Source organism: Enhydra lutris, unplaced genomic scaffold, assembly GCF_002288905.1.
Source record: "Enhydra lutris kenyoni isolate GAN:26980312 unplaced genomic scaffold, ASM228890v2 scaffoldscaffold24, whole genome shotgun sequence".
In the NCBI taxonomy this organism is placed as follows: Eukaryota; Metazoa; Chordata; class Mammalia; order Carnivora; family Mustelidae; genus Enhydra; species Enhydra lutris.
Genome location: NW_019154108.1, coordinates 12,858,336 through 12,881,400, shown reverse-complemented (window position 1 = coordinate 12,881,400; position 23,065 = coordinate 12,858,336). Strand labels below are relative to the sequence as shown.

The 23,065-nt window shown below is 38.8% G+C and overlaps 1 protein-coding gene across 4 annotated transcripts in view; it reads left to right on the top strand.

Moving 5' to 3' along the window:
- The window catches only part of LOC111150708 (integrator complex subunit 7), a 91,591-nt gene that overhangs the window by 57,880 nt on the left and 10,646 nt on the right, over positions 1-23,065 (top strand). For all 4 annotated transcript variants that reach the window (XM_022508251.1, XM_022508253.1, XM_022508252.1 and 1 more), the window contains 6 exons: positions 1,749-1,988; positions 3,775-3,912; positions 5,016-5,222; positions 15,985-16,179; positions 16,706-16,809; positions 17,857-17,925. In XM_022508251.1, the coding sequence (XP_022363959.1) occupies positions 1,749-1,988; positions 3,775-3,912; positions 5,016-5,222; positions 15,985-16,179; positions 16,706-16,809; positions 17,857-17,925 (953 nt within the window). The remainder of the gene's footprint in view (positions 1-1,748; positions 1,989-3,774; positions 3,913-5,015; positions 5,223-15,984; positions 16,180-16,705; positions 16,810-17,856; positions 17,926-23,065) is intronic.

The following is a 23,065-nucleotide window of genomic DNA, read 5'->3' as shown; positions in this document are numbered from 1 at the left end:
CATCCCCAGAATCCCTTTGGAACCATAATACATTTACTTAAAAGTTTAAAAAAGAGAAAGAGAGAAGGAAAACAAACCAGATCCTTTTCCCACCAATTGTAGGTGTCATGAAACACTGGACTCTGCACAGTAGGACATATATAAATGGTCATGGGGTCCTGGTGTCAGAGCAGTTCCCCATCTGGAGGATACTGACGTTTATCTGAAGAACTAGAGTAGGAAGCAGAAGGCACTAAGTTCCTTGGTAGTACAAACAGAAGTGCAGTTCTAACGAGAGGACAGTTGGGAGTGATGCCTTTCAACTGAGGATGTTAGCGAAGATTTGAAAAGGAGATGTCATCTGAGTTAAGCCTTGAAAGATGGTGTAGAATTTCAGCATTGAGGAAAGATGATTTCAACCCAGGGGAACCACTGTTAAAAAAGGCATGAAAACAGAAATGTACTTGTTTTATTGGAAGAATTGTGAATAATCCACTGTGGCTAGATGACATAATATATAAGACTAGAAAAATAGTTTGCAGCGCTGTCATGGAGGATTTTAGACATCATGCCAAGGAACTTTGTTTTGTTTCTGTAGGTAGTGAGGAGATATTAAAATTTTAAAGTAATGGGCATGCTGTGACCTTCTTTGTAATTGTTGTTATTTAATTGTGTCTATTATGTGCCAGCTTTGTTGACAACTTGTATATACATTTCTTTCCTTCTTTACAAAAACGCATCTAGTGGAATTTTCCCCCTTTACTACTCATGAGGGGATTAAGACCCAGAAAGATAAAATAACTTGAAAGACATCTAGTTTATCAAGGGCAAGCTGATCTTCAACTCTGGATCAGTAGATTCTGAAGACATCATTGTGTCTTCCTAACTTACCCTGAAAGCTACATGGCTGTAGTGTGAAGGATGGGTTAACGGGCCCCTCTTTTTAAGAGACTGGAATTAGGAAGAGATTTATATGTGGTAGAGAGAATGGAAGGGACGTGGATATTGAATACTGGACAAAGCTGAAATGACTAGATGTGTAGCCATCAGTTGGCTATGTAAAAGTGAGAGAACTTCTCGTTTCTAGTTCTGATGGCTGGGATATTAGTTGATACCATTAATTAGCCTGAATAGAAGTTCTAAAGCCAATTGTTTTTTTTAAATTTCAGATGAGAAGTAAGAAAATTAGAAGCTTATTCCCCAGTTCTATGTGCTTAAGAGTCACCCGGGACACCTTTTTGACTTAGTTTTTTTAACTTCAAACTATCAATAACCCAAATACTTTAAAAAAAAAAAAAAAAAAAAAGCTAATTCATTAAGTTTTGAATAGGTAGTGCCTGAGAATCTATATTTTTATTAACATCATGGGTGATGCTGGCATAGGTAAGTTTACAAACCATATTGTAGAAGCAATTTTTGAAAAGCCGTGGAAGTGCAGGATGGTGCGATCCCATCTGGCGTGTTTTCACCATTGTGAGTTTCTCTTTGGGTCTTTTTTTTTTTTTTTTTTTATAGTTTTAGATTGAAATGAGTGGTTAGTATACAGTCCTGACTTATTTTCATTTTAAACATGGCGCAGTTTTAGATCTTAGATTCAATACGCCATGTGTTCCTTATGAAGGAAAATGTTATGCCTACAAAAAGACCTTTCCTTGATTTTTCCTATTCCTATTCCTTGATTTTTCCTAATAACTGTACAGAGTTCTTTCTTTAAAGCTTCAGTTAATACCTTCAGGGTATAACTGGTCCATTTTCTATTCAATGTTCAGATTGCTCTAAATTGTATGGTGAAGTTGGCCAAGGGCAGGCCTCATCTTAGCCAGTCCGTGGTTGAGACCTTGCTGACCCAGCTGCACAGTGCCCAGGATGCTGCCCGGATCCTGATGTGCCATTGCCTGGCGGCCATTGCCATGCAGCTGCCGGTGCTGGGTGACGGCATGCTTGGGGACCTCATGGAGCTCTACAAGGTGATCGGACGATCAGCCACAGACAAACAACAAGAACTTCTGGTAAAGAGCCACTTTTTGAACCTACTGGGGTTGAATAGATCTGGTTTCGTGGGAATTACTTAGTGGGAATTACTTTAGGAAGTCAGTGTTACTGTTTCATTTTACTTAAAAAGATTAAAGTAATTGGGGCACGTGGGTGGCGCAGTCGATCAAGCATTTGACTCTCGATTTCTGCTCAGGTCATGATCTCAGGGTCATGAAATCAAGCCCTCTGTCAGCACCTGCTCATTGCTCAGTCTGCTTGAGATTCTCTGCTTCTCCCTCTGCCCCTCCCCCCACTCACTCTCTCAAATAAACAAATCTTTAAAAAAAAAGAAGAAGACGACTAAGGTAATTATGTACAATCAAGAGTATGGTGAAGTCAGAATAGAACTGGAACCATGAGCTTTTGACTGTTTCCACCTTTGATCTACAAGGTTCTGTTTAGTTCACATCTAAAACTGCCTTATTCCTAAGCCCTGTCAAGTCGGTTTAGTGTACAAAGTGAAAATAAAATTTTTTCTTTCTTGTACAAAGAAAATAATGAACTAAACCCTGTTTTATACTTTCAAAAATGTAAGTTAAAGACCTAACAATTGACAGTGACCATAAATTAGCCCAAATTGCTTTTTCCCAATTCAGGACCTCTTTAGCTGTTAGAATCCAGTTTAGATAGTCCTGGGGCTAGGAAAGGTGCGTGCTTAGAAACAGAAGGCTCAGAAGCTGTATAATAATGTTTGGTTGAAAGTTCTCCAAGGCTGAGAGTAGATTTCATTCTAAATAAGCAGAAATGAGATATAAGCCTTAAGTTGGCCACTCCATATTGTGGTCATCCGAATTTAGGGCTTGCAGGAAAACGAAATGAGATTTCTTCCTCAAGCCCGTTTTATATTTTATCCTCCAGAGGGCGTTGTATAAAAGAGTGCTCCCATCTCATTCCTGTCTTGAAAGGTTGCCCTGATGACCAAGTGGCAGTGGTCATGGGAATGACATCATACAGTTTTCACAATATATATGGACCTTTGTATGTATCAGCCTCAGAATCCTAATAACTTTATTTCTTTTGTTTTTTTTTTTATTGAAATGGCATTTTATTGAAGTTTATTTTTTATTGAAACGGCATTTTCAACTAGTATTCTTTATCCCCCTTTTCTTAGTACTGTTAGAAGCAGTTTTAAATTGTGAAACATAATATTCAAAAAACATAAGGAATAATATGAAAATATTTGCATCCATCACCTAGCTTAAAGGGAAAAATGTCCCTAGTCTAGTTAAATCGTACCTCCCTATGTATCTCCCTTACAGTATCTTCTTCCTTCTTCCAGAGGTAACCACTATCCTGAATTTGATGTTCATCTTTCCCATGCATGTTATACATTTACTGGCTTAGAATATATCCTAAGTAATAAGCAATATTATTTTGCATATCTTTAACTTTATATAAATGTTTCCTTGCTGCATGAAATCTTTTGCATGTTGTCTGTCTTTGCCTATTTTGTGTGAATCATCTAGACAGAGAAGTGTACCTCTAGTTTACCCATTTCTCTACTATAAAATATTTAATCGTGTGATTATATCATAATTTACATACCTGTATTTATGGGCATTGTTTCTAATTATTTCCTATTGTAAACAATGTCCTGAGCAATGAAATAAATTGCTTAGTGACCTCAAAGTAGAAAATTAATAAATGTCAAAGGAAAACAAATTTGATGGGCTCTAGTTTTTGTCGCATTTTGGGTAAAGTCATCTGTGACATTGGATAAAATTACATGTTTCCTTTATTTCTCTTCTCACTCAATGTTAGGTGAGTTTGGCCACTGTGATTTTTGTGGCCAGTCAGAAAGCACTCTCTGCTGAAGTAAAGGCAGTAATTAAGCAGCAGCTTGAAAGTGTCTCCAATGGATGGACTGTTTACCGAATCGCCAGACAAGCATCCAGAATGGTACGTGTTATCCTTTTCTAGGACCCAGGCTGGCGAAAATGGCAAACCTTAGATTGTGTGATTCTTACCCTAGTCAAAACTGCAAATAAATACGGAACTATGTTTTAGTCATGGGATTGAAAGATGATAGTAAAAGAACCTAGTTCTTATCTTTTCTCACTTTAGAATGGTATGTATATTGTTATGGGGCAAGTTCTACAGGATTCCAAAAATATGAGCTCTTTCTGGCTGAAGGTTATAGTGCCACTTCATTTTGCCCTATGCTCTCATATCCACAGTCGCCTCCCACCCACCACTTCTGTCCTCCAGTCTTTCTTCCCCTCTCTCCCCAGCTTTGTCATTTTTACACGGGGACGGGGGCAAGTTTTGGTATGCTGTTCCTTTCTCAGCCATGTGGAAAGCCTACCAATTTGTATTTTGTTTGAGAGGAAATACAGAGCTTGGGTAATACAGAAATTCTTTGGATATAAGTCCACATAGCAAAGCTTGGGAAGCATTATTCTATGTATTGTAATGCATGTTCTCATTTTACCTCGGTTCTCAGATAGTGGGGGAGCTGTATTGGCAGGACAGTTCTTTGTTATACCCAACACCCCCAAGCGTCCAGGTGCTGCAGGGTACTTAGCATCCCTGGCCCCCAGGCCTTCCGTGGCACTCACCTTCCCCTGCACCAGCTCCCCTCCCCAGTCATTCCAGAGGCGGGTGCGGTGCTTCTGCTTCTGCTTCTGCTTCTGATAATCACTTCGGGGAACTTGCTGGAGTTCCCCGCCCGTCCCCGCCCCACTAACTAGCTCATACAGAGTGACATACACTAAGTGTTCACACTTTCTATAGTTTGAACTAAAATTCTAGACTTGAGTTATAGTGAATTCCATTTATTTTCTCTTTGGAACTGTTTTAGAAAAGAACTAAAGGCATTCTGTTATATAAAAGCAGCTCAGCATATTTTCTCTGAAGAAATACTTAGACCGAGTCTTTAAAAATTACATAATATGAGGAATGGTTGTTAAAACTTATCCAAGCGTTTGAGTTTGTCTTTCAGCTGCCTCATCAGCTAATTCAAGTATAAGAACCTCATCATGTGCCCACCCCATCCTTTTCAGGGTAACCATGACATGGCCCGAGAGCTTTATCAGAGTTTGCTGACTCAGGTTGCCTCGGAACATTTCTACTTCTGGCTGAATAGTCTGAAGGAGTTCTCTCATGCAGAACAGTGCCTCACCGGGTTGCAGGAGGAGAACTATAGTTCAGCACTTTCTTGCATTGCTGAGTCTTTAAAATTCTACCACAAAGGGATTGCTTCACTAACAGTAAGTCCTCTTGATTCTCCTTTGGTGATGATAACTTGCGTGAGAAAGGTCTTACCTTTTTTTGTGGGTTATTCTATTTGAACTACCTCAACCAATCTGCTGATAAGTATATTTAACAATATTAAATAATAGGACGTGGTGATAAATCCTTAACCCTTCCCCCACTTTTTCATATTCGTAAATTGATGAAAGTTTGTCGTTTTGTTTTTATCAACTAGCAGGTCCACATATGAGGTGGATTACTGAATCCATGCAGAAAGGTTAGGTAGAAGGTAGGATATTCCCTTTCCAGACTCCTGTTCATAAGAGGTATTGGGTCAGAACAAACCATCAAATGTAAGCCCCACCACAACCCCTTTTATGCCTGGCAGCTACTCACTAAGAAGCTAGAGTTTTTGTAGATAAGAAGTTGTCAAGGATGCTAGTGTCCCACTTTTTACTGCTCTGTAATATCCTCCTATTCTCAGTTAACAGTCAGCCAGCTACCATTCTTGTTTTCTCTGCCAGGAGACCAAAGGGGTTGCAAGAAGGGTAGACCTACATTAACATTTCTTACGTTTCCTTGGAATTAGTTATATTCTGAAGTAAGAACCTACCAAGATGAGCATTTTCTGTATTAATGCAAAGATTTATTTTCCTCTTTAAAGTAGAGTTTATGGGGCACCTGGGTGGCTTAGTTGTTAAGCATCTGCCTTTGGCTCAGGTCATTATCCCCGGGACCTGGGATCCAGCCCCACATCAGGCTCCCTGCCCAGTGGGGAAGCCTGCTTCTCCCCCTCAAACTCCCCCCCTGCTTGTGTTCCCTCTCTTTTTGTCTCTCTCTCTGATAAATAAATAAAATCTATTAATAAGTAAATAAATGGAGTAATGACACCTTCATTTAAAAAAAAGAGTAGACTTTATATAATCAACATTAAACATTTTATAAGTATTGTCACACAGCTTTTAAAATTGTGTATATTTAGATGGAACCATAAAACTTTTGGTACCTGTTTATATACATTTATCCCATAATCTAAAATATTTTTAGTAGTGGGCCATCCCAAAAGAAGTGCTCTGAAGTAGAATAAAGAATAAACAGATGTCACAAAAGAGACAATATTCAGAATACTGTGGGTACGTATCTTTTGAAGTGTAATTTTTTTTTGGCTAGGACTGATCAGCTGCTGTTTTAAAACAGGAGTATAGGAATGACTTCTCTCCATCTTAAAGGGTAGCATTGACTATTGTGATTCTTTCCTCTTGATTATTCTGGGAAAAGAGTGTTGCTGCCTACATCAGGCTAATAAATGCCTCAGAAAATCAAAAGGTACAATTATTGGTTGCAATCAGTAGAATTATTTCATTTTCTAGTTCACGTGGAGCAGAAAATTGTTATCATTCAGTACAGTAGATGGTTGGAGCTATGAAACAAGCCCGCAGAGCAGTGAAGCAGATAGAATTAGTATTATGAAAACCCTGTTGCATATTTAATAGTGTTCTAATGATTTGTGTGGTATGTGTAGTTAATGAGGCTTGGCGGTGATTAAGGACTGAATTCTGACATAGAAAGAAAGTACTCCGTTGACAGACAAGTCTCTTGTCTTGATCTCTCTTCTGCCGTTAACATATTATGACCTAAGGCAGGTGATTGGGCCTTACTTACATCATCTCCTTTTGAAACGGAATTCTTTTATTCAGCAGACTATAAGCACTTACTGTGTTCCAGACACTGCTTTGAGGGGGAAAAAAAAAAGACTAGGATAGAGAGGAAGGCAGTATGATTCTTACAGTCATTTGGAACTTACTGCATTTCTGATTGTGCTATACCATAAGGGTCTTTTAAATCATTTTTTTAAGGGTCTTTTAATCATTCATTTGGCAAGTGTGGATTTGACAGTAGCTTTGTGTCTTTGTAACTGAGAAGATATGAGCATGGACTGACCTTCTACTCCTGCCACATGAATGACCCAACGTGAGATTGTACAGCTGTGAGAATTCTGCTTTTTACCTGCTTCAGCCAAAGTAAACAGAAGTTCAGGTTCTGTGCTTGTGGGGGCCCCATAGTAACACTGGGTGTCTAATTTCCCAACAGTAATTAATGATAGAGTTACCCTGCTTCTTAAGAATAGAAATTGTAAAAGGTATTTTAGTTTTCTGTGCTGTGTAACAAATCACCCACAAAATTAGCAACTTAAGACAACACCCACCCCCCTCTTTTATTTGAAAGAGAAGGAAGAGAGAGCATGAGAGCACAGGAGCAGGGGGAGGAGCAGAAGGAGACAGACAAGCAGACTCCACGCTGAGCACAGAGCACGTCATGATGCTCCATCCCACGACCCTGAGATCGGGACCTGAGCTGAAATCCAGAGTCCAGTGCTTAACTGACTGAGCCACCAGGCGCCCCAGACAGCCCCCATTTATTATTTCATAGTGTCCTCCTCAGCCAGAAGTCCAGGCATGGCTTAGCTGGGTCCTCTGCTCATGTTGTCAGAGATGCGGTCACAGTGTCATCTGGGGCCAATCTTGTCTGAGGCTCAAGGACGTGCAGGGTCCTCTTCTGAACTCATGTTGGCAGAATTAATTTCCTCACAGCTTCAGAGTTTGTGAAAGCTTCAAGGCCTGCAGGAAAATCTCTCACCTTCAAGACTGTCTTCTAATGGGCTCACCTGATTAGGAGAGATTGAGCCAGAAAAGTCTCCCTTTTGATATATATAAAGTCACTTCATTAAGGATCTAAATTATATCCCCCAAATTCATCACCTTTGCTGTATTCCATTGGTTAGAAACAAGTTACAGGTATCATCCACTTTCAGATTAATGAAGATGTGGATAGCGGGGGATGTGAATCAGAGGAATCATCTTAGCATTCTGCCTATAGTGGTGGATTGCTAATTGTATTTATTTTATTTTATTTTTTAAAAAATTTTATTTATTTGAGAGAGAGCTGGGAGTGGGGGAGGACAGGTATGTAGGCCAAGAGGAATAAGCAGACCCCACTGAGCGCAGAGTCCTTCCTAGGGCTCGATCCCAGGACCCTGAGATCATGACTGAGCCGAAGTCAGATGCTTAACTGAGCCACCCAGGTGCCCCATTTTTATTCATTTTAAAATAGTAAATATGTAGGACATCTCCATATATAGTGTAGAGGGTATATTAAAAAAATACAACAAATATCCAAATATACCTAGTATCTTTAGGAAATGGGGCATGACCATTGCCTCTAAAACCCGTGCATATTCCTCCATGTTTGTATTCCATTTCCTACAGCACAAAGGGTAATCACCATCCTGAATCTTGTGCACCATTCCCTTGCTTCTCTTTATAATTTTAACATGCATTTTTAGAACTCTGAACAAGGTACTGTTTTATGTTGTTTTTGAATTCTATATAAAAGAATCATATTTTTCTTCAACTGGCTTTAATTATCTAAATTATGTTCTCAAGATTCATTTATCGTGTTGCATGAAGCTATAGGTCAGTTTTACTCCTGTTTATTCTTCCATTATATAAATATACATCAGTGTATTTGCCCATTCTAGTGTTGATGGAAGTTTTAATTTTCCCAGTTTTTTGCTATTCAAAACAGTACTGGTATGACCATTCTTGTACATATCTTTTGATACACATATGTAAAGCTTTTTCTAGGACAGTGATTCTCAACGGGGTATGATTCTGCCCTTCCAGAGGACATTTGGCAATGTCTAGAGACATTTTTGGTTATCATGATTTGTCGTGGCATTACTGGCATTTAGTGGATACAGGCCAGAGATGCTGCTAAATGCCCAGCAAGTGCAGGACCATTCCCCTCACCCAAGAATTACTCGGTTCCACATGTAACTGGTATACTGAGAATGAAAACCCTTCTCTAGGGCAGTAGACCTCAATCAAAGCTGTTTATCTGTCCCTTGCTCCAATTTAGAAGTGTGTCGGGCTGTCTCTCTTTGTCACAGGGTAAGGGGGACTGCTATTGGCTTTAACGTTAGATGTCTAATTGGAGAAGTTGTCTACTTTGGGTCAGTGGCTAAAGATGCTTCATCTCCTGAAATGCCCAGGACACTCCTGTGTCTGCTAAGAGACACTGCTCTGTATACTACCTGGAAGTGGAATGGCAAGGTTAGGTACACCCCAGTTGACTAGCTAATACCAGGCAGCCTTCTATAGTGGTTTACAAATTTATACTCCTCCCAGCAGTATATAAGAGTTCCTGTCACTCTCCATTTACCCCCTCACTTGCTGTGTTATAGACATTCTGATTGACATTTCTCAAATTCTAATTCAATTAAACAGTTTATTTATTTATTAGATATAATTGACATAAAACATACTGGTTTCAGGTATACAGCACTGTGATCCAATGTTTGTATATATTGTGAGTTGATCACTACAATAAGTCTAGTTAATATCGGCCACCATACATAGTTAGAAAAGATTTTCTCTTTTATGCTGAGGACTTTTAAGATCCACTTTCTTGGCACCTTTCAAACATTTACTACAGGATTAACTATATTCATATACTATATACTATATCCTCGTGATCTATTTATTTTATAGCTGGAAGTTTTTAGTTTTGACCCCCTTCCCCCATTTCACCCACCCACCATCTCTCCACTCCCCTACCCCCCTACCCCACCACTTCTGGCCACCTCAGATCTGCTCTCTATCTATGAGCTTGGAGTTTTTTTGGTTTTTTATTCCACATATAAGTGAGATGACACGGATTTTGTCTTTGTCTGAACTTGCCATAATGTCCTCAAGTCCATCTGTGTTGTTGCAGAAGGCAAAGTTTCAGTGTTTTATGGCTGAATAATACTTCACTGCATATGCATAGCACATTGTCTTTCTCCATTCATCGTTGATTGACACTTAGGTTGTTTCCATACCTACTGTGAATAATGCTGCAGCGAACATGGGGATGTGTATGTCTTTCGGAGAATGTTTTTTATTTCTTCAGATAAATACCCAGATGCGGAATTGCTGGGTCATTGGATCATGAGGTAGTTCTGTTTTTAGTTTTCTGAGGAACCTCCATACTCCTCAGGGGCTGCACCAATGTATATCCCCGCCAGCAGTGCGCCGGAGTCCCCTTTGCTCCACATTCTCAACACTTACTTGTTCTTGTCTTTTTGATGATGGCCTTTCTAACAGGATAGGGCTGTGATTTGCATTTCCCTGATGATTATTGATGTTGAGCATCTTTTCATGTACCTGTTGGCTATCTTTATGTCTCGGGAAAAATATCTAGTCAGATCTAGCACTAATTTTATAATCAGATTGCTGTTTGTTTTGTTTTGTTGTTGTTGTTGAGTTATAGGAGTTCTTTACATTTTTTGGATATTAGCCCCTTAACAGATAAAGGACTTGTAAATATTTTCTCCCATTCAGTAGTTGCTTTTTCATTTTCTTGAAATAGTTAAACATTTTTTTTTCATTTTGGCCGTTTGTGTTTTGGCTTTTTTCTGTTAACTGAAGTTTTTTCATTTTCCTAGCAGATTGTTTATCTTATTGATTTAAATTTTTATTTTATTTATTTATTTGACAGAGATCACAAGTAGGCAGAGAAGCAGGCAGAAAGAGAGGAGGAAGCAGGCTCCCTGCAGAGCAGAAAGCCCGACGTGGGGCTCGATCCCAGAACCCTGGGATCATGACCTGAGCCGAAGGCAGAGGATTTAACCCACTGAGCCACCCAGGCACCCCTGTCTTGTTGATTTATAAGAGTTCCTTATGTGTTCTGGATACTAATTTTTGTAGGTTATATGAGTTGCAAATACCATCTAATTTTGTAGGCCCCCCCCCACCATTTTCTGTCTTTTGATGAACAGCCATTCTTAGTAGTCTAAGACGTAGTGGTCTTATTGGTCTTTCTTCCTTATGGTTTCTGTTTTTTAAGAAATTTTTCCCCAGTGCATGCTCCCTTCACCTTCTCCCCAGACATAAGCACTATTTCGATCTCCAAAACTATAGATTAGTCTTGCCCTGTTGCTTATCATTAGTTAGGGAATCATGCAGTATTCTTGTGATTCTAGCTTGTTTTGCTCAACTTTTTGTTTGTGTGAGTCATTCATTTTGTTGTCCTTGTTGCCTGTTGCGGTAGTTCATTCATTTTCATTGCTCTGTGATACTCTTTTGATGACTGTTCAAGCGATCTGTTTATCCGTTTTCATCACTGGGGAACATTTGGGTTATTTCCAGTTTGGGACTATTCAGAGTAATTTGTGAACACTCTTAACGCACATCTTTTGGTATAAAGTGCGCATTTCTTCTGGATGGTAGTGCTGTGTCATGAGATATACTTGGGTTCAGCTTTGATAAATACTGCCAAAAGTTGCCCATAAATACAGCCAAAAACTGCCCATTTGGCAGTTTCCAGCTTATACTCTTACCATTATGAATGCCTTTTGGGGTTCATAGTGCTTCTTGAATCTGTGGCTTGATAACTTTGATCGGTTTTGAAACATACGGTCGTTGTCTCTAGCTATTGCTTCTGTCCCTTTCTTGTTCATTTGGGACTCCAAATACGGTGATGATAACTCTCTTTACCATGTCTCTTTTATCTCTTATGTTCTCTTCTGCCTCTTCCATCTTTTTATCTCTCTATTCTTTTTTTTTTAAAGATTTTTCTTTTATTTGACAGAGAGCGAGCGCACAAGTAGGCAGAGCGGGGAAGCAGGCTCCCTGCTGAGCAGAGAGCCTAATGCAGGGCTCGATCCCAGGACCCTGAGACCAGGACTTGAGCCAAAGGCAGAAGCTTAACCCACTAAGCCACCCAGGTGCCCTTAGCTCTCTATTCTTAACTCTAAATTTTTTTCTTCTGACCTATCTTCCACTTCAGTAATTCTTTTCTTTTTTCTTTTTTAAAGATTTATTTATTTATTTTAGAGAGAAAAGAGGGGGCTGGGGCAGAGGGAGAGAGAGAATCTCAAGTAAACTCTGCTCTGAGAGCAGAGCCTCTTGTGGGGCTCATGGGGCTAGACTCTTGAGATCATGACCTGAGCCAAAACTGAGAGTCCACGCTTAACTGATGGAGACATCCAGATACTCCCCACTTCAATAACTTACATTGTGTCTAATCTGCTGTCAAACCCATTCATTAAGTTCTTAATTTCACTTACTGTGGGTTTTTTTCAGTTCCAGAATTTCCATTTGGTTATTTTATATTTTCCAGTTCTCTGCCAGGATTCTCTGTCCTGTCATTAATTTCTTTTAGCATATTAATCCTAGTTATTTTTTTTTTAAAGATTTTATTTATTTATTTGTCAGAGAGAGAGAGAGCACAGGCAGACAGAGTGTCAGAGGGAGAAGCAGGATCCCTGCAGAGCAAGGAGCCCGATGCGGGACTCGATCCCAAGACGCTGGGATCATGACCTGAGCCGAAGGCAGCCGCTTAACCAACTGAGCCACCCAGGCGTCCCAATCCTAGTTATTTTAAAATTTGTATCTTATGGTCTGTTTTCTGGATCTATTGTGGTTTGTGTCTTTGACTTTTTTCCCCCACTTGCTTTGGAGAATTTTGTCTTTTTTGTGTGCTTTGTTACTTGGACAATGTGGATGAAAATTATAGTGATTACATCATCCAGAACCTTATGTATCTTCTTTTGCCTTTGGCAGGCAGTTAGGCTAAGATCCAACCAAGTACTGAACTGATTTAAGCAAGGCTTCAGTCTTGGGAGGGCCAGTGTGTTTTTGGGTTCTCCTGACTCCTAGGGCGTAGCCCTTTGAGGTTACAGCCAAAAGTCTGAAGTGTTTCCTCAGCCTCCCTCCTCGTCTTAAGAGACTCTGAAACTTCTCAGCTTCTCAGACTCTCAGGAGCAGCTTTCAAGTTAGCAAACATCTCAAGGGAGAAAATGTCACCAAATGTCAGTCTTACCTCCTTGCATTTCCTATCTCTCCATGATTTTTGGCTTCGAAATCCTTTTTGCCTTAATAAGCTCTTTGGTGCTTTCAAATTTATGTTCTTAATATTGTATTCAGTTTTCACAGCTGTTGTTAGTAGGAGGGCTGGTTTAAAATGGTCTAGTCCACGATTGCTTTATGCTTGGCTTGTTCTTTCAAAATCTGCGATTATACTAAGTAAAATGAGCCAGTTGCAAGAAGGCAAATACTATGTGATTCCACTTTTGTGAGATTTCTAAAGAAGTCAGACTTATGGTAACAAAAGTAGAATGATGGTTATCGGTTTACATTATGGTTTACTTTTGGTTGGTGTGTGTTCTTTCCCACTGGGTGTGCTCGAACACACACACACACACACACACACACACTTTTTTTAACTGAACTCATCAGGTAAATTTCTTTTTAGCCATGTTGATTTCTTTAGGTAGCTCCATTTAGAAAAATGGATATGTACTACAAGTCAGAAGTTCTGTGAAGTAGCATCATATGCATGTCTAACAAAGATTTAACTTTGGGGCGCTTGGGTGGCTCAGTCAGTTTAGCATCCAACTCTTGATTTCAGCTCAGGTGGTGATCTCAAGGTCATGAGACCCAGCCCTGCATCAAGCCCTGCATCAGGCTCTGCTCTCAGTGGCAGTCTACTTGAGATTCTCTCTCTCTCTCTCTCTCTCTCTCTCTCTCTCTCTCGGGTCCTGCCCCCCACTTGCATGCATACACTCACACTCTCTCCCTCAAATAATAAATAAATCTTGAGGAGGAAAAAAGGATTTAACTTTATATGTTTAGAGGAAAAGAAAGAAAGAACGAACAAGAAAAAATGGAAGGAAAGGGAAAAATAGTTATTTAAATAATGGGGAAGCAAAATAGCAATCCAAATAGTAGGGATATTTCTTCTCAATTAGCTGATAACCCAGAACAAGCATTAGGGAGAGCTCTGAGTTTGTTGCTCCTTCACCTGCCTGTGTTGAATTCATTGAAAATAATTCCTCCCTGAGAAAGTTTCAAGGGTGATACTGATCACATACAGGTTTTGTTTTACCTGCTAAACTTAGATTCCCAACCTGTGTTTACGCTTTAGCTTCAATACAAAGAAAAGTAAATAATATCCTTTTTATTTCTCATTGGCATTATTCATAACAGCCATAATCTAAACTTTATTTCTTAGACATTTTCTTCTACAGATGGTATTACATTTTAAAGTCTTCGATAGGACAAATCTATCTCCTCCATGTTCTTTTGAACATGTGTACTCTACCTAGCCTTGCTTTCCTTCAGCATAACACAAGCAAGACGCACAGTCACTTTCAGAGTTTCCCTCTTACGTCATCAATAAGATACTCAAAAATAAATCCAGAGTTGCAGTAAATCTCCCTCATTATAACTACATCTTGCTTCTCTTTCAGTTTTGTAGTGTGTGTTAGGACAAGACGGCCGGGGTTTTTGTCTGGTCAGATGGTCTGTAGTGTATTTATAGAACAGTCCTGTATACACCTCCTTGTATCCCTGACCGTTGTAAAGTCACTGACAAGCAGTAAAGTGAAAATAGCGGGTAGCAGCTTACAGGGCAGAAGAGGGGCAGTCCACCTTCTTAGAAGAGCAATTAAATCTCCAAGGAATTAAAAGCAATTAAAAGCAATTAAAATGTTCTCTTTAATCTCCTGGTCTGTGCTGTTTCATGATTAGAACAGGCATCCTGAAAGTGTGAAAATCACAGAATTCAATATTTCAAGTACAATTATTACCTCTAGCTCATACAACTCTATTTATATGTAGCATATACATATACATATATATGTATATGTATATCATCGGGGGCTTTGTAATTTGAGAAGGATACTAGAGCAGGTGTATGTTCTTATAAAGGATATAGGGAGTGGCTAATTATTTCACAGTGTAAAATATGAGTGCTACCAAATAACACAACTTAACCATAAGGTCAATATGTGGTACTTGGCCAAATGGTAATACCATAACCAACTTCTGGGAACCCAAAGTCAAATGGCCTTGCTCTCCTGCTAAAAGAATAGTGTTAAGTAGTATCTGAGGCGCAAAGGGCATCAGCATGTTTTAAGCTCGTCCTACGGGAGAAGAAAATTGTTTTCACTATTTCCATTGATGTTAGTTCAGCAGATTTTTGGTACGCCTTTTGTTGAAAGCACCATGCTAGGATCTCTGCCGGAGTAGTTGCTGAGTAGATAAAGGTGGTCCTAGCTCTCTGCCCACAGCAGCTTGACTTACATTCCTTGCCCCGTGGGCCTAGCTGATGCTGCTCTTTGCTATCCCAGACTCAGCGCTGGCGCCTCTCCTCCTCGCTGAAACTTATTTGTGCGTTATAAGCTGTTCTTCCTTGGTAGCCTCTCCGTGTGTGTGTCTGCTCAGAAATTCTTTTTAAAATTAATCTGGGCTCACAATGGAAAACTACAGCCATGAGGCAACACGTGACTGTCAACCACTGTATTTCTCCCGTCCTTATCTTTCTTTCCTCCCCCCTCCCAGCTTTGAAAAATCCTGTCAATGATTCCAGTGATGAGAATTTCAGGTTAGAAAGGTAGGAAGCTGGTGATGAAGGGGGTTTTGGAAGACTGATGATGTCCTTGAAGTGTCGTCAAATGATACCTTACTGGTGATATTCTAGCCAACCCAGATGCTGTGGGGTCTTCGTGAGTGTAGGGCGTAAGGAACCTGAATATGGATGAGACATACAGTCTTTCACAGCTGATGCTGGTAAGTTTTTCTTTCTAATACTTCTTTGTCTCTCTTATAACGTAGGTGTTTATCCATCCGTGTTAGAACTACTGCTCTTTTTCGCAGACTGTGACGAATACTTTGTATGGTACCACCTGGCTGTTCTATTTACTTTTGTCTCATATAAATCTTTTTTTCCCCCCAGGCTGCCAGTACACCACTGAATCCTTTAAGTTTTCAGTGTGAATTTGTAAAACTCAGGATTGACCTTCTACAAGCCTTCTCTCAACTTATCTGTACTTGTAATAGCCTCAAGACAAGCCCCCCACCGGCAATTGCCACAACAATTGCCATGACCTTAGGGAATGACCTTCAGAGGTGCGGTCGCATCTCCAATCAGGTGTGTCTTCACTTTATTTTCCGCGCAGTTTTTATTTACACTTTAGAGGTTTTGAGGTTAGTCGTGAGATGAAAAATCCTGAAATTTCAAAATCAGCTGCTTGACTAATGGACATTAACCATCAGATGCTTAACTCATCTGTACTGCCAAAAATAGGCTTGATGTTTTATTAGAATGACGAAATGACTGATGATGTCTCACTGGATTCTACATATTGATAACTGTTTTCATTGTTTTAGTGTTTTAATTGAAGCTAAAAAAGCAGGGCTTTTTGTTTCTGTGTGTCATGTGTATTATTACTGTAATTTTGTGAACCTTTAGAATTTCATTTCCCATCTTTGTTAATTTTATTTAACAAAGTTTATAAGCATGAATGGAATGGAAATGGAAAGCATTGAACTACTTTTTGGATTTGATTGTTTGAGGATAGTTTTTTTTTTTTTTTTTTTATGTTTGGTTTCTGTGGTATATCATTATATAATAATGATAGCATGTTCCTTGTAATTGGTCTTTTCCCTCTTTTTAGATGAAACAGTCCATGGAAGAATTCCGAAGCCTTGCTTCTCGATATGGGGATCTCTATCAGGCGTCTTTTGATGCTGATTCGGCAACATTGAGGAATGTGGAACTGTATCCTAAGCTGCTTCCGTGTTTCTCGTTCTCTGGAAGTATTCTTTTAAATGTAGAGTAAATGCTCTAGCTATGCTTAACTGAAAATATGTATGTTTAGATAAGCCTATAAATTTATTATAATTAATAACTTCTCTTTTGAAATCTAGTATGAGTGGTATAATTTTACTTTTTAATTTCAACCGGACTTTTTTTAAAAAGTGGGTGACTCAGTGGTGGTCTTTCTCCACCACTAGGACGAGCCTCCCAAACCCAGGTCCCACCAGTGTTGCATACTTTGTGCTCACTTGAGCTACACTGGAGAAGGCAACACATTTTCCCCCCAGAAAACCATTCTCTCTTTTGTTACCTCTGTCTTCTTCATGGTGAATACCCTGGTTCCTGTCACCTTCCATTAGTGATCTCTAGTTGCAGTCATCACTCTGGTTTCTTAAGTCCTCCTCTTTGAGCTCTTCATATTTTATTAGCAGCCTCAAATCCTTTTTGAAAGGAGAGAAGAGATACATTGTTTTTAAGTTGTGGAAACTATCCATCAGTAGTGCTTGGCACTTTAGTTCTCTAAGTAAAAACCTAGCGAATGCTATGGACCCTTTCCTCTACAAAATGCATTTCTGTACACACCCCGCCACATTTACATTGTCCCAGGAGGGTTACCAGATCCCTGGAGCCCCCAGCTTCAGAATCTCTGGAGTAACTACAGACCATTTTTATTGTTGTTGCTTTTAACTTTTATCACGGAACATCCTCCATCGGAGCAGAGGAGAACAGTTTCTGTGATTGAATCATGGAGCCTGCTGCTCGGTTCCCCCTTCCCACATTAGGCAGCCTCTGAAGTACTCTTGCTGGAGCAGAATTTAAGAATCACTATTATAAACAACATATATCCCTTAAAAAGGAAAAAGAAATAATGAAGTCTCAAACTACTTGATTTCATAATATATGGTTTCCATAACTAAAAATATAGTCCTCATTTTGACTTGATATTCCGGTAATATAAAGTCTACGTGGATTTCTCTGTTTTCTTGTATAACCTTAACACTAACCCAGACAGCAGCAGAGCTGTTTACTGATATCTCATGCAATAGAAGCCCTGATTTTGGACCCAGAATCAGCAAGGTATTTCTAATAATAGTTTACATTAAAGTATTTTTTCCAGTGTTACCTTACCTAGTCATCACAACACGTGATTTGGAAGAGGTATTATATGTGTTTTGGGAGAGGTATTATGGAAGAACAGAGAAGAGGGACTTTGTTAGTGTTTGCCTGAGGTCACACACCTAAGTGACAAAACTTGTTTTTTCTGATTCCACGGCTTATTTGCCTCTGCCTTTTTTTTTTTGGAAAAGATTTATTTATTTATTTTAGAGAGAAGGGAGAAAGGGTCTCAAACAGACTCCCCCATCAAGTGTGCACCCTGAGGCAGGGCTAAATCTCAGGACCCCGAGATCCAGACCTGAGCTGAAATCAAGAGTAAGACACTTAACTGACTGAGCCACCCAGGTGCCCCACTGCCTCTTATTTTTAAAACATTGACTTGGAAAAAATAACTGGGAAGAAATTCTTTGAATTTAATATTTTCTTCTTGTATACTATAACTAAATTTTGGTGTGAAAAATTGGGTTAATAATTAAGCTTGAATTTTTTATTCTTTGACTTCTTAAAAAGATATTCCTGTTTTGTTTTATTAATATTCTTCTCTCCTCTCCCATTAACTAATTAGTCAAAATATTTTATTAAAGAATGATCCTTTTTTTTCCCATTACAGTTCTATTTTGGAATGTGCATTTTCAACTGTCTATAATTTCCAATTTAGTAAGGCCTGTGGTTCCAAGGTCAGCTTTCTCAAAGAGAATATAATCAACAAACCAGAGATTTCTCTACCCAAAAGCATTGACTTAAAATTTCTTTTCAGGACAATAGGAAGATCCTTGCTTCTGTTTTAAAGTTCTGCCTACTCTCAGACTAGGCCACTTGGCTATCTTTGTCCCCATTCAACCAATCCATTTTAATATAATATTTGCTTATTTTTCCTTTTATCCTGTTTTCATCAGTGTTCATTTTCTCTCCAGACTTGCAGTGCTTGTTTAAAAACAAACAAACAAAACCCTCCTTTTAAGTTTCAAAATGTTCTTAAACCTCCATGTACTTTATAGAATCCTTGCCAGTTAATTGATGCTTCGAGGATCACACCATTTCTACTGTGGCATACTCAATCTACTTCTTAGCACCCAGATACCATTATACTATTGATTGGCTTAATAAGTATAAATAAGTGTTTTTCTTGACTGACTTTTTACCGGATGGGTGCATAGTCAGCAGGGATGGGGTGAAGGGAGTTACCTAGCCAGCTTACACTTGCTGCTCTCTCACTCTCTGTCCTTCCTGCCACTTTTTTTCACTCCTCTCCTTCCCCTCTCATCCTCCAAACCTATTCCCTTAGCCTCTGCTCTTCATAGCAGGGGAAAACTGGAGAGGAAAGCTTGCACCTTGAAGGAATCTTCTTTGGGTTTCATCCTCAATAGTATACAACCGCAGAGTGTGGTGGATTCTTTCTAAAACTTCTGTTCTTGATGTTATATTCTGCACTTTCCAAATAAAGACTAGCAGCTAAGAAACCTCAAGAGTGAGGCATAACGTTAGTATTTCACTAATCTGTCCATCTTTTTCATAGCCTAGGAGCTTTTTGAGGGGAAGAGACCTTGTTTTCTTATCTCTGGCACCTAACATAGTGCCTAAGCCAGTAACAATAAATACGGATTAGGACAGGGCAAATGTTTATAATTATGAATATGATTGCCTCATCCCAACTTTTTAGAATTATCAAAAAGAAATATTTTGAGAACGTTGTCCATTGCATTTTTCTACTGTAGCTTTTTATTTGCTCTGTATGATTCCTTTGTGCTTAATCTTTGCGTTACTGCCTAAAAGGTAAGGAAACAATTTACAACAGTGACACAGTAACTAAGACAGGACTTTTATTGCAAACAGCTAAAACCTGGATAAAACATATACATTAACTCTTTTCAGATGTTGGGCAATAGGAAACTCAGGAATGTAATCCCTCACAGGAGGGAAGTAAGTAAGATAAACCCTACAAGAGTCTTCCTGTTCCTCTCCCTGGAGGCACTTTTTAGACTGCCTCTCAGGGAGGAGTAACCAAAGCAGATCCTGGCGGTCTTGCTTAGTTGAAGAGATAGGGATCGGGGTTCAGGAAACCAGAAGAAGCCAGATTTTGCAGGACAGAATACAGGAGTGAGGAAGACGCTTCCCCAGGAAAGACTTCCAGAAATTTCACAGGCTATGAATCTTTGGCTGAATGCTAAGGTACACATACGTAAGGTGCAACTCCCCAAGGTCAGGCAAAAAACTACAAGGGAAAGAATAATTACCAGGAAGCTATAAGCTGAACAGAGCTCATGCATGTTAGCTCACACATACTATAAGTTCCCAGAGTCCACACATGTCTGAGAAATGTTCTAGTTCCAACTAGCCAAGTGGAGAGACCTTATTAAACACTGAGAGCATTCAGAAGAAACACCAGAAGGGTCAAGGAGACAATTCTAAATATTTATGTACAAAGTAACAGATCTTCCAAATATATGAAGCAAAAACTGAAGAAGAAAAAAAGCAAAGCAGAACTGAAAGAAAAATAAATCCATGATTACAAAGTTCCCAACATTTCCCTCTGAGCAATTGATAGAACAACTTGTCAGAAAATTTCTTAAGATATGGAAGACTTTAACAACACCACCAATTATTTTGATCTAATTGACATGTTTTTACCAACAGCAGCACACGTGTTCTTTTCAAGTGCATTTAGAACATTTAATGAGATAAACCATATGCTAGGATAGAAAGCAAATCTCAAATTTTAAAGCATTGAAATCATATAGAATATGTTATCTGACAAATTGGAATGGACTAACAAAAATGATCTCTAGAAAATCCCCACATATTTAGAATTAAATAAGACTTCTGAATAACCCAGTTGGTCAAGAAATCGGAAGGGAAATTAGAAAATATGTTAAACTGAATGAAAATGAGAAAACCACCTATCAAAACTTGTGGGATGCAGCTAAAGCAGAGCTTAGAGGGAAATTGATAGCTTTAGATGTTTTGTTTTATAACAGAAAAAGAAAGTTTAAAATCAGTGATCTAAATTTCTGCCTTATCTGAAGCTAGAAAAAGAAAGCAAATTAAGCTCAAAATAATTTGAATGAAAGAAATAACAAAAATATAAACAGTAATCAGTGCGTGAGAAATAGTGAGAAAACCAGTGAAATTCAAATCTGATTCTTTGAAAAGATCAATAAAACTGATAATACTAGCTAGTCTGAGCAGTAAAGGAACATGAAGTACCAATATCAGAAGTCAAGTAAGAGTACCAATCCAAATCCTGTAGCTATTAAAAGCCATAATGAGGGAACAACAATAGCTCTTCATGAACACAGGTATAAAGATCTTTAAGAAAGTATGTAGAAATTGAATCCAGGAATATACACAAGATAGTACATCAAAACCAAGTAGGTTTTATCCCAGGAATACCAGGTTAACAATAGAAGATCAAACAGGGTAACTCACCATATTGTAGAATAAAGGAGAAAAGCTGAAGTGGAGGACTTAACAAACATTTCAAGTTTTACTATGAAGCTATAGTGATTAAGACAATGCAGTATTGGCTTGATTGTAGAACAGAGAGCCCAAAATATGGAGAGACCACTCACATATGTAAACATTTGATTTTTGACCATGATAACAAGATAATTCAATAGGGAAAGGATAATTTTTTTCAGTGAGTGACGCTAGGATAGCTAGTTTATCTATATGGGGGGGGGGGGGGGGGGGGGGGCGGAAAGTCTTGACCTTGCCTCACACCATACAGAAAAATTAATTCTGAATATATCATAGGCCAAAATATAAAAGATAAAACTGTGAACTTTCTGGAAGACCACATTGGAGAAAGTCTTCATGACCTGGAGGTCAGTAGAGATTTCTTGGGATACAAATAGCAGTAACCAGAAGATAAAAATTTGCTAAATTGAACTTAAATTTTTAAATTTCTGCTGTTCAGAAGATGCCATTAAGAAAATGAAAAGACAGGTCACAGATGGGGAGAAAATATTATCAAATATATTCTATCAGAGGACTCGTATTCAGGATATTAAGAACACACAACTCAAGATAATGCAGTTTTTACAAATTGACAGATTTGTATAGATGTTTCGAAAAAGGAGATATGCTAATGTCCGATAAGCAAACAATGCTTAACATCATTAGGCATCAGAGAAATGCAAATTAAAATCACAATGAGATACCTCCGAACACCCAATAAAATGGCTAAAATTAAAAAGACCTTCAATATCCAGTATTAGGGTGTGGAGGAGCTTGACTTCCTACCATTTGGGGAATACAAAATGATTCAGCTCAGCCATGTTGGGAAACTGTTGGCAGTTATCATATGACTAGTACATATTTCCACATAGAAATGTAATGTAAAATTTCATATGTAAAATTTCATTGCAGCTTAATTTGTAATAACAGAAACTGTAAAAATCCAGATGCCTCTCAGCAGGTGAATGGATAAACTCATACATCCATTACATCCATACGATGGAAAACTACTCAGCAATAAAGATGAACAACCTATTGATACATGCAAAACACATGAATGACTGTCAAAAACATGCTGTGAAGGAAACCAGACACAAAATACTGCATGCTTTGGGACTCTTTTTATATGAAATAACAGGAAACATCCTATTTATAGTGATAGAAAACACACCTATGGTTGGTTGCCTTGGGTCAGAAGTGGGAATTGACTAGAAGTGGGTATTTCGGATAGGTGTGTTCCTGTGCTTTTATAACATATGTCAACGAAGTGTATTTTTTAAGTAAATGAATCTTTATAGGTAGGGTATTCTGAATTTAGGCCCTCTTAGTAGCAGATATAAAAGATTTAAATTTCTTTATGCTTTGTGTGTAGAGTTTTTCTTAGAGTCATATAAATGAGGTTCAGGTCTTGTCTTATTGGAGCTTGAGGTACAGTACAGAGCAGGGAGCAAAGCTTTGGAGCCAGGCAGTTATGAACATGATGAATCCTTTGGCATTCCCTCTAGCTGTAGAAATATATGCCTGGAATTTCATCTCCCTGAGCCACATGTGCGTGGACTACAGGTAACCAAGGATGCCTGTCCCCTGGAGTGCTTGTGACAGTTGTAGGGAATAACCTGTATAAGGTACCTAGGGGAAGTGCCTT